Below are 12,412 nucleotides of genomic sequence, written 5' to 3' on the forward strand. Positions count from 1 at the left end.
GTAAATGGTTTCATTAGTTTGATGAACAATTATAGCTGAAACTAATTGTTATTCTTGTATGGTAAAAAAAAATTACTAAAAGTAGTATATCAATAATTATTAATTATTTAAAAAATAAAAAATATAAAACAATTATCTATTCTTACATGGTTCTATTAATTAACTTTAACTTTCACTTAGGCTGAGTTTGGAAGGAACACAAATGCAAATATGCAGAGTGAAAACTTTATATTTTGCATTATTTTGTATGTATTTAAGCTTTAATAAATCCAATGGGTCCCATGGTCCCCGCTGGTATTTTTATAAATAATAGACAACAAAGTCATGCAAACTTTTTCCTTTTTTTTTTTTTTAACGTCACTCCAAACAAGGAAAAAAAGAGAGGCTACAAATACGAATAAACGAGTGAAGGAGGGGCAAAGGTACATCCCTCGGTGAAGTATAGAAACTTAACCATAATGGCTGTAGCTGGGGTTATGCTGCTGTTTCATCAGCTCCTACTCCTGTTCTTGCTGTTATTCTTGAGTCTCTTCATGGCAACTGCGACCTCATCACCAATCATGACAAAGCCCGACTGCCCAGACAAATGTGGCAACATCACCGTTCCCTACCCATTCGGATTGGGGAAGGATCCAAGCTGTTATAGAGAAGGTTTTCAACTACTCTGCAACCACACCTTCACCCCTTCCAAATTGTTTTTGCAAAATACTCGCATTTGGGAAGACACAGAAGGAGTTGAATGGTATGGCCACAGAATTGATAAACTAGTGGAAGTTGAAGAAATATCATTACAAGGCCAGTTGCGCGTCTATTCCTTCATGAATTATCGTTGTTACGATGATTCGTTTGTTGATAGCCATATGGCCCTTAACACGTCTTTGATCAGTGTGGATATGAGGGATACGCCCTTTGCTCTTTCCGATACCGGCAACATATTAACGGGCATCGGTTGTGGAATTCTAGCCGACGTTGCTTCCTCAAATGGCAGCACTACCGTGTCGTATCAATACTTTCGGTTTCGATACGGATGCTACAGTCAATGTAAAGATAAAAACGGGATGCTCAATGGGACTTATCCAGCGATGGGTTACTGCCAGACCAACAACACTAAGGGGCTAAAGTCTTTTTATGGGATTCTGAAGGGCGAATACCAGTTTTATAAAAATTTCAGTCCCTGCGCATACTCTTTCGTGGCCGACTACAAGTGGTACAACTTTTCCATAGACCACCTCTCTGACTTTGGTTTCTACACAAGAAACAAAGGCATGGTTCCAACAATATTAGATTGGGCAATAGAGAACGACTCGTGCAAAAACATTACAATGAGAAACAACGTGACTTACGCGTGTGGCGAGAACAGCGGATGTCATGACTCTCACAACGGTCTTGGATATCTCTGCGAATGTTTGGAAGGCTACCAAGGCAACCCTTATCTTCAAGACGGATGTCAAGGTATGTAATATATTGAAGTCAACTACCTCTTTACCATGACTACTTCTACAATTTTGATTGTTATTGTTGAATCCAACCCAAGATTTTTGTTATAAATGGGTTTCAGATATCAATGAATGTTCGGATCCAACCATGAATGACTGCTTACCATCTCTGATTTGCAAAAATACGGCTGGGAGTTACAATTGCTCTTGCCCATCTGGTACAGAGGGCGACGGAAGACGAAATGGGACTGGTTGCATCCCTATTCCTCCTCCACCACCTTCACAGACAAAACTTCGGGTGATTCAAGTCTCCATAGGTAATAGCTTAATACTTGATTTAAAATCTTCACATAGTTAACAAATATTGTCTTTCAACTCGGGAATAGCAGATGCACCAGTCCAGCCCGAGCCTGGGCCTGGATCATGCCTGCAAACTTTGATGTCAAGTTTCGGCCTTCGGACTCTAATATTTCAAACCCAGCTCCAGCCCAGCCTAGCCTGGGCCTGGGCCTGGGCCTAGGCTATATCCCTTTATGGGCCCAGGCCTAGGCTATATCCCTTACCATATGTGCAAAGCCTGGCCTGGACCGACCCACAATCACCCCTATCAAGTACCACCTCCAATCCCGTTGCCACGAGTCCTATGAACCACTTGGTCCACAACAAGTGTAGACCCTCCAATCCCGTCTAGCCATGTCAGTTTAAGAAGCTTGAAGACCAAGGGTCTCTTTGGCATGTCTTTCTGTGCAGTCTTTCGGTTGTTTATAAGTTAGGAAGGCTGATTTTCGGTCTATTTCTATTTGGCATGCGGAAGATTTAGCCGCCAAAAGATGGGATGCCGAAAAGATACGAGAACCCATTTTGAACTGATTTCGGGAAGCTCCAAATGAAGCTTCTCGCGTCTTTCGCGTTTTAGTTTTGCACGAAAAGACACACGGAAAGATACACGTCTGCCAAACGTGCTTCGGACTGCTCAGATCTTCATGTAAAATCTCAATGCATCTTTTGCATGTGAGAACTACCAGAAGATCTTCCCAAAATGACGCACCAAATGGGCCCCAAATTAGTGGAGATTGCCTCCTAATGTTGGTTTCATTAGATCGACAACCAGCTATCTTCTTCCTTTTCTTTCACAAATAGGGCTTTTGTTCTTTGAACACAGATTGTACATAGAAAACCTAAAAAACCTTTCCAAACAATGAGAAAAAAACCAAACACACATCTATAATCAGTGAAGACCTTTCATTTTTTACAAAAAGGAAAGAGGAGAACTGAGGGATCCTCTCACCACCGAGCTTACAAGACCTTTCATTTTTCAAAATTTAAAAGGGTAAAGACTTAAACATGCCCTGAGTTTTCATAAATTATTTAAATATATCCTGAATTTTGGTAGATTATTTTACTTCAAACACAAATTCATCAAGAATGTCTTCAATGTCAAAAGCTACGTCACGCACTTGTTCCATCCAGGCCTTCACACCTTTGTCACTCTCTTGCCTTGAATCGGCTTCCTTTAGAAAGGCACGTATACTGTCTAATTCATTCCTGAGTTCTCTAATATCTTCTTTCACTCCTTTGAGTTGTTTCACTTATTCTTTGAGGAGAGAATCAACCTTATTGAGACAAAATCTGACAACAGCCTCCACCATAGTCTCTGCTCTCAGATCTAAATCTTTGATAGCAGTATTATATAATGTGAAGAAGCTTCAGCTTATGAAGCTCCTATCATTTATCAGTAGTTGAGAGGGAGAATGTATTGCATATTCATTACCAATTTCAAGCTTTCACTTTCAGCTTCCATAGCCAATAACAATTTTGAATAATTTTACAGTAAGATCCCACTATGTCTGACGGATGGGTCGATCATGGGTTGGTTTATTGATTGGCCTTCTCTACTAACAGTAGCGTGGAAGGTGGAGGAATCCAAAGCGTGCCCCACTTTGTACTAACATTTGTCATTGGATGGTTTTCTGATTCCATCCGCTATTCACTATAAAATAATTTTTCATCAGCATTCCTCTAGTAGGAATGGGAATGAGATTCCAATTCTGTCCAATCAAGTAGTTGTAATCGGAATAGCCCATTCAAATTCCTATTCCTGCAAACCAAACAGGACCTAACATGCTCAAGCTGAATCTAAGTGGCTGGTTGTGAATGATTGATCCATGGTGTAACAGGAGAATAAAAGGCAGATAAATTTAGATTAAAATAAGCTAGCGGATGGATAAGCTAATAGAGAGGAGGAGGTGGATTAAAATAGGGGACCGGTGTTTGAGGGTATCAATAAAAATGAAGTCAAGTGATGGTTGTGGATTGTAGGTTGTAAAGAAAAGAGAAGCAAAAGGAGGGAAAAGGAAAAAGGAGATGAAGAGAAGGGGAGAGATAGAGAGAGAAAAGAGGAAATCATCAAGAATCCAATACCTGAACATAGTGCCACACTAGAATACCTTCAGTTTCATTTGTTAATCTCCTATTATTAATTGTACAGAGGTACAATTCATACACCCTACATGTTTCCTTCACCTAGCCATAGTCTTATAAACTCTATCTACGAGAAATGAGAGACAATGCGATAAATAATAAATGTAAAAAATTATAGGGGGTCTAATCGAGCCACATCGGACACAATTATTGAGATTAATAATTCGTTTGGTTGTGTCTGATTTTACAGAACTAATAGAATTTGGTTCTGAACTGGTTTCACCCTATTCTAGGCCATTCCTGACCCATTCACAGTTATAGGAAGAAATGATAAAAATCAATGAATTGACTGCCATTTATCATCAAACCACTCATCTTTATCACTACTTAATATTACAACAAGACATAACCTTTAGAAATCTTTTGGCTTTTATCTGTCACACCTTTAGTTCATTATGTCTTCTACAGTATTATCTTCCTTGGGAGGAATGTATGGAGCCCAAATTCTGAATAACATTTCCTTTGGGATTTATTTGACTCATGAAACTATTATAATCAAAGCTTAAAATGAAGGCCCAAATTCGACCCTATTTATAATCATGACTCAGTGTTCAAACCAAGAACCTCTGTAATAGAGTCGGGTTATATACTCTGTTATATAATTATTTAGCTATTTTTAATATTTCGTTATTTAAGATATTTAGTTATTAAACTATTGTTAGTACATAATTTCGTGATGAATTATATAAAAATATAAAATTATTAATAATATGAATATTATTAAATATATTGTAATTATTTTTCTGCTTTTAATAAAATTTTAAAGTCAGTATATAATTTTACTAGAATATTTAAATAATTCTTAAATTTTTTAATTCAAGCTTTTTTTAGATACATATGGATAAAAAGTGGGGGAGAAGATAGGTATAATTTAGGAGAGAAACTCTCTACTAAATTAGAGATAATTTAGGAGATAAATAAGAATTTGAATTAATTTAGGAGAAAGTGGGGGAGGTAGTTTATGAGAAATTTTAGGAAAGGAGATTGTTTAGGTTATTAGGAATGACTCCAGATCTCTTGTCCATGAGAACTCTGCCCACATCTATCTACAACTTACTACCCCCATGAATTGGGAACATCACCCCTTGCATAATACTACGTAGGAGGATGAAAATGTTCTCCATGGGGGTAGATGTGGGCAGGAAATCCAGACTTTGGGAATGTGTGTGTGTGTAGAGAGAGAGAGAGATTTTAGATAATTTTTTTATGGGAAGGAGAACATTCCTTTGGTTGTTTCAAAAAAGACATTGAATTAAAAAATAAATTAATTAATTAAAAAAAAAGGAGAATCCTACCCTTGAGACACAACTTTACATTGGAACATCTCCCATGTAGAGAATACGCAAAAGATATTCCCAATGTAGGACATCCGAACCCCCATGGGGCCACGTGAGTTGGGGAAATTTGCAACTATTTTGACCAAGGACTAGGTAGGGACGTCATAATCCAATTAGCTCATCCTAATGGTTGATATACCCTTTAAAAATTAAAGCATAAAGATATTAAAAATTTTAGAAGAATTGACAAATTAAGAAAAGTAAATCAACTTGGTCAAGGACAAGTTCAAGTCCATCCCAACATGTAAGAATGCAAATGTATTGGATCTGATTCAAATTAGGGTATATCCGAATCCAATCCAATTCGAAGATCCAACCGGATCTCAGAGATATTGATTCAAATTCAAATCCATTAAGGATGTCAGATATTCGAATCTGATCCGATCCAATTTAATTTTAAAAAACAATAAATTATTAAAATAAAATTAATTATAATAGTTTAAATAAATAAAAACAAAAAGTATAAGTATTTTTCAACTATTTTCATCATATATATACATGTTTTTTTATAAAAATAAAAAATTACAAAATGCAATAAAAATAACATATTTATAAATAAATAAATAGCGTATATAAAACTTGACTCTGCCCCACCTCGTTGCTATTTACAAGAAGGCATGGATGGATAGGTAGCACTGATTTCCACTGGTTGTCTAGCCATCTTGTGGGAATTCGTGGGTGGTTCTTTTGAATTCAAAATTAGGGTCCATTTGGTTATGTAGAATAGGTGCTTGGAAGCAGAATTGAAATGGTCTATTTTGATAACAACTGTTTATTTAGTTAGAATGAGATTCTAATTCCCATTCTTGATGAAATGGTATTCCGCCAAAAGGGTGAATGGCCAATCCTAGTGGGGAATGGGATCCCATTCTAAAGTTTATCAAAAAATAAACTCTTGACAAATAAAACCTGAAACCTTAATATTAATGAAATGTTATTAAAATAGTAATAACATGATAATAATAATATGATGATAATATTAACAAAATATAAATAAAGTAATAATAAAATAGAAAGCTATTACTAACCTATTAATAAAATTTTATTAAAGAAATAATAAAACAATAACAACACAATATTAAAAAAATATAAAAATATAATAATATATTCACAATTATATAATTATAAAGTAATATTAAGATAATAAAACAACAACAATAATAATAATAAAGTATTACAAAACTGAAAATTTTGATGGACTCCATATATCAATCTAATTAGAAATTATCAAGCAATTAAGACTTAGAAAGATTTTTATTTTGACTTCTTATATTTTGATAACTTGATTTAAAACTAATTAACCACGTGTGAGCAATGAGAGGAGGAAGTCTATCTGAGCTTTGTGGAAGAGGGCCCTTCTCCTCCCCTCTTTCCTCTTTTTAATATTGGTATAAATACCTATACTAGTAGGGACCCGTGCATATATGAAAGATTTAATAATTTTATTTTTCATTTAATTTTCATTTACAAAATTAATTATTGTTAATTGAATATGAACAAATATTTTTTAATAAATTTATTTTTATTAATAAATTTTAGTAATTTTAATAATTTTTATTCTTTTTATTATTTTTAAATGAAATTTTGATTAATTTTAAATAAATAACAATAATTATAAAAGCTAACATTTTTACTAATTCTACTAATAATTTAAAATTATATAGGAATGACAGTAGGGTGGGTTCAGGGCAGGGCATCCCATCCCTTTCCCTGCCCTATAGTCAAGACACTCCACCCTATCCCTACCCCATCCCTAGTGTCACGCGGGTTCAGGGCAAGGTAACCACTCCTCAATGTTGGGTGAGTTTAGGGGTAAGGCACCCCACTCCTAATCAAGGATGGGGAATCCTCGAATTTCCCTACTCCATCCCTAAAATTGGGCAGGTTCAAGTAGAGGTGTAAATTGGGTCGTCCTGGGTCGACATGACATGACCTGCATGTGGCCCACACAAAGTGCGAGTCGTCTTGTGTTGGCCCACGAGGCATTCCGGGCCATGCCTCGCTCTAGGATAATTTAGGTGTCAGTTCAGCACGGCCTATAGCTCGAGCCCACACGGGCCCATGTCGTGCCATGGGTCGGGCTGGTCCATGGGCCGAGCCTTGGGCCAGGCCATGCTGCACACCAAGCCAAGCTCAAGGTAAGGCACCCACTCCCCATCCAAGGCTTTTAAAATTGGATCGGATAAGGAACCGTTCTGGGGTTGAACAATTTGACTGTTCGGTCTGAACTGATGACCTGCTTTAACAAAAAAATAAAAAGTAAAAAAATAAAAAAATAAAAAAGGCAGAAAACTATTATCCAGGTTGACGGTTTGACCGCCCAAGTCAATGGTTAGCTAACCAAATAAATGGTTTTTTGGACAAAAAGCGGTTTTTAGGTGAAATGGTGTCTGATTCCCAATTTTTCCGGTCTAACCATCTGGTTTGATCCAATTTTGAAAACACTTTCCCGTCAACCCAATATTCAATTTGATGATAGAAATGATCAAAAAGATATATTGAGTATCAACCACATGGTAAATTTCTAACATGGCAGTATAGGAGAAGGCTGCTAACATGGCAGGACCAATTTTAATATATATATATATATATATATATATATATATATATATATATATATTAAAGCAAGTTCTTTAGGCTACAGCCACCCACCATTCAAACAAGTGGCCTTCTCATTTTTTGGAAAGCTAAACACGTGGCAATTTCTAAGAAATTCTTGCTAAAGCCCACCGCCCACTATGAAGCTACAACTCCCCACCATTTAGACATGTAGCCTTCTCATTTTTCTAGAAAACTAGACAAATGACATTTTCCTAGAAGTTGCTGCTAAAGCCCACACCCCACTATCTTCATTCAGACACATAGCATCCTATTAGTTGAAAAATAGGATTTAAAAAGTGGATAGTTTCAATCCCAAGCATTCCCAATAGACAATTATTTATTAGCTTAACACATGTTTATCCATAGTCTATTAAGTACAAATGGTGGGACACATTAAAAGATTATCATAAACCCACGTTTTTTTAAATGATTTTTTTCAAAAAGAAAATACTTTATTAGTTACAAACTTGGATTAACTTTTAGGAAGCAACCTAATTTAACTTTTAAAAATAAATAACTCAAAATAGATTTATTAGATAAATACTAAATACCAAATAAAGTGGGTTATTGTTTACGAATAAGATCACATTTAATATCTTAAATCAAATTAAAAAAACATAAATTAATAATGGTTTTCAAATAAAATAGGTCAAAATAGATTGTCAATTGCAAAGATACAAGACCTATATTAGTTTTTTTAATTTAATTTTTGTTAACTAAGTAGTAAACTTCAAACTAAATTATACACACATTTAGTTACCCCTTAGTATGGGGTCATTCTCGAGTAATATAAAAACACTATGATAAGACAAAGATGGAAGATTTAACATGTTATACATAACTATATCACTGTTGGAATTAATATTAGGATTCTATATATTCATCATTCCATTAATTTTTCTTAGAACCCAATGGGCATTTCTTTTAATATTTTTAAAAGCAGTGTCATTTCAAGCTTGTCATATGAGATATTAAATCTCGTTCTTTCTCTATTGAATTAAGGTATTTTTTCTAATAAATAAACTCTTCTAATTAGATCTATATCCAATATTTTTAATAATATAAAACTCATATTTAAAAACATGACCCAAAAGCAAAACCTTTTTCTGTCTATGTGACAAGTAAACAATTCAACCACATATCCTTAGATGAAGATCTATAGAAGTAGTTGATATATGGGTAGAGAGGTAATGGCGTCCTTTTTGGAGTTTAGTGGTCTATCCTTTTGGTTGGGTTGGGGCTGGTTCCTGCTTTGCTATATCATTAAGAATGAATATCGATTGAGTTGGTCTATTTTTTCAGTGGCTTTTTGTGGCTTCTTTGATCTTAAACTCTATTTTATGTTTTACAAACTTTATTTTTACCTAAACGATGTATTGAAAAATAAAGTTTATAAAACATGAACCAATGTTGACTCTCCTGTAAAGACATAAGTACTGTCAAACCAATTTTACTAATAGATAGAATAATAGAAATTTTAAGTATAAAAAAGCTGATGGATTTAAATCAAATGGACTCATATTATATGTGATAAATAGCATAGATCTATGTTGAATCCAATTAAAAACAAATAGATTTTGGATCTCACCTATAGAACCTAGATTAATGGATACCACCATGCACCTCTAATGAAAGATATGAGAAGGATAATAAGATCAATGGAAATCAACAATTGCAGTCAAATTTGTCTTTTTTATTTATTTATTTTTTTTGGCTAACACGGTCAAATTGATCTTACACCCTATTTTTTATGTCCACCCATTTTCTAAAACCCTCATCTCCATGCAGGTATTGCCATTGGCATCTTATTTGTACTATCTATTAGCTCTTTGCTATATTGGAGAATAAAAAACAGAAGGATGAACATACGCAAGGAAAAATGCTTTCAACAAAATGGAGGGCTCCTACTCAGACAACAACTTTCTTCATATGATGTAAGTGTGGACATTGCAAAGATATTTACAGAAGAAGAGCTCAAAAGGGCAACTAATAATTATGATGAGAATCTAATCCTAGGTTGTGGTGGCTATGGTACAGTATATAAAGGAATTTTGCCTAATAATAAGATAGTTGCCATTAAGAAGTCCAAAATAATTGACGAAAGCCAAGTTGAACAATTCATCAATGAGGTGGTTATTCTTTCCCAAATTAACCATATAAATGTAGTGAAGTTTTTAGGTTGTTGCTTAGAGTCTGAAGTTCCATTGTTAGTATATGAATTCATTACTAGTGGGACTTTGTTCCATCATATTCATGATGAAGGACACAGATCTTCACTTTCATGGGACAACCGTCTAAGGATAGCTGCAGAAACTGCATCAGCACTTGCATATATGCATTTTGCAGCCTCTCCCCCAATCTTTCACAGAGATATTAAATCTACCAATATTCTTTTGGATGATAATTATACAGCAAAGGTGTCAGATTTTGGAGCTTCAAGATTAGTTCCATTAGACCAAACTCAATTTACTACATTAGTACAGGGCACAATGGGGTATTTGGACCCAGAATATTTTCACACAAGTCGATTGACAGAAAAGAGTGATGTTTATAGTTTTGGCATAGTTCTTGCAGAACTATTAACTGGTAGAAAAGCACTTGAATTTGATAGACCTGAAAAAGAGAAAAGCTTAGCTCTCCACTTTATTAGTTCCATGAAAGAAGAAAATATTTTGGATATTTTGGAGGATAGAGTGCTCTATGAAGCTAATGAGGATCAACTCCGTGAAGTCGCTAAACTTGTAGAGAGGTGTCTAAGCGTGAAGGGAGAAGAAAGACCCACAATGAAGGAAGTAGCGATGGAACTGGAGGGATTGCGTAGGTCTAGAAAACATCTATGGGATGAACCTCATGAAGAAGTAGAATGCTTGCTTGGGGATCCACCAAATTCTCAAAACTTCAACACTACTAATTATGATAGTTTGGGAAATCAAGTTGTAATATCATTAGACTGTGGGCGATGACTATATAAAAAGAAGTCTTTGGATTATTGTGTGATTTTTTCTTGTTAATTATATATATGATTTGTAATAATTTAGATGTGAAATTCTTACTTTGTCATTTGATACTACTTGTCATTTGATACTACATGAATTTTCTTTTTCTTAAGAGATTTACTCAATTCTATATAGATTTTTGTGTCATTAGAAACATCTAAATTCATAAGTTAGAAAGTAAGAGCATAGGTGCAAAGTTTTAGTTAGAATACAAAAATAAAATAAAAGAAACAAAAAAAAAATCAAGAATGAGAGTTTTAACATTATGCTAGTCAGAGAAAGATCTCTGAAATGAGTCATATTACCTCTATCAATGCCAATATTAGCCAAAGCTTCAGTTGGCCTATTGACTTCTCTATAGCCATGTAGCATTGCAATATCTAAATTATCCATGATCGCCTTGATGTGAAAATTTTAGCTAATGTAATGTACCAGACGGAGCCAATCCAGATCTCACTTGTTTCATATTCAAACTAGTTTCTTGCTTCTAATTGCAAGCCACAACTCATGAGCCCATAATATGCTTTAAGTTTCTAGGCAGTTACTATTGACCTAGCCCAATCGGTTTGTTTGAGCTCGGTAGGGCTGTCTAATGGGTTGGGTTTGGTTTAATACCAACTCAGGCTGGCCCATTTGGACCAAGTCCAAGGTCGATATTGGGTTTGGGCTAAGGATTGGGCCAGAATTGGGTTTGTTGATGAATCTTAAGCACAACTACTAGCGGGGACCCGTGCGATGCACGGGAAAACCTGAAAGATTTAATAATTTTATTTACTATTAATTAATATTAAATTAATAATCAAAATTTGTTAATACAACCTACCCTTTTTAATATGAAATATCGTTAATTTTCAATATTTTTAATTATTTTTAGTATTTTAATTATGTTTAGGGTTTTCAGAATTTTTTGGATTTTTAATTAATTGTTGGTATTTTTCACTATTACTCAATAATTTTTGCGTAACAGTACCTTTTGAAATTACAATATTGTTAATAAAACAGGTTCTGCATTTTAAATTTTCATTAATTTTTATCATTTTTAATGAGTTCATTAAGCATAATAATAGTCACAACTCATAAAAATTATTAATTAATTAGAAATGCATTAATACAAGGTTATGTAATAATATTATTAAAACTATCAATTAATATTTTTGTATTTAAATTTCCTATTTTTATTAGCGTTTATTAAATTTGATATTTACTAAGGTCTCAACCCATTTTATGAACAGTATTTTATGCACTAGTCCCTATAAGGAAAAATAACCAAAACATAATACAAATATCCACAATTATTTTAAAGAGGAAAAAGGTGAAACCTTGCCAAACCAAGAACGAGCCTTAATGTGAAAACCATTTCAAGATAATACTTGTTCTCTAAAAAACAACCTGATTTATAAATAAAAACAATTTGTAAATAGAATTAAATTTCTGTATTTACTAATGCTTTTTCATTAAGCTACTGAAAGTACATGCCATCTCACCAGGGAGGTTTAAGACCTGTTATTTTTTTACAGGTTTTATCTAGTGCTTTCTCAATGGAAAGGATGCCAATTGAGAA

General features: G+C 34.1%; 1 protein-coding gene across 1 annotated transcript; it reads left to right on the forward strand.

Annotated features, from left to right (window-relative positions):
- The first annotated feature begins 445 nt into the window (after window positions 1-445).
- LOC148802551 (wall-associated receptor kinase 5-like) lies at window positions 446-10,818 on the forward strand. Its single transcript, XM_088898864.1, has 3 exons — window positions 446-1,452; window positions 1,559-1,753; window positions 9,644-10,818. Exons 1-3 carry the CDS (start codon window positions 459-461, stop codon window positions 10,816-10,818), a joined length of 2,364 nt encoding a protein of 787 aa, XP_088754990.1. The 5' UTR covers window positions 446-458.
- The last annotated feature ends 1,594 nt before the right edge of the window (window positions 10,819-12,412 follow it).

The sequence above is a fragment of the Nelumbo nucifera genome, chromosome 2 (assembly GCF_055504915.1).
Source record: "Nelumbo nucifera cultivar China Antique chromosome 2, China Antique-T2T, whole genome shotgun sequence".
Classification (NCBI taxonomy): Eukaryota; Viridiplantae; Streptophyta; class Magnoliopsida; order Proteales; family Nelumbonaceae; genus Nelumbo; species Nelumbo nucifera.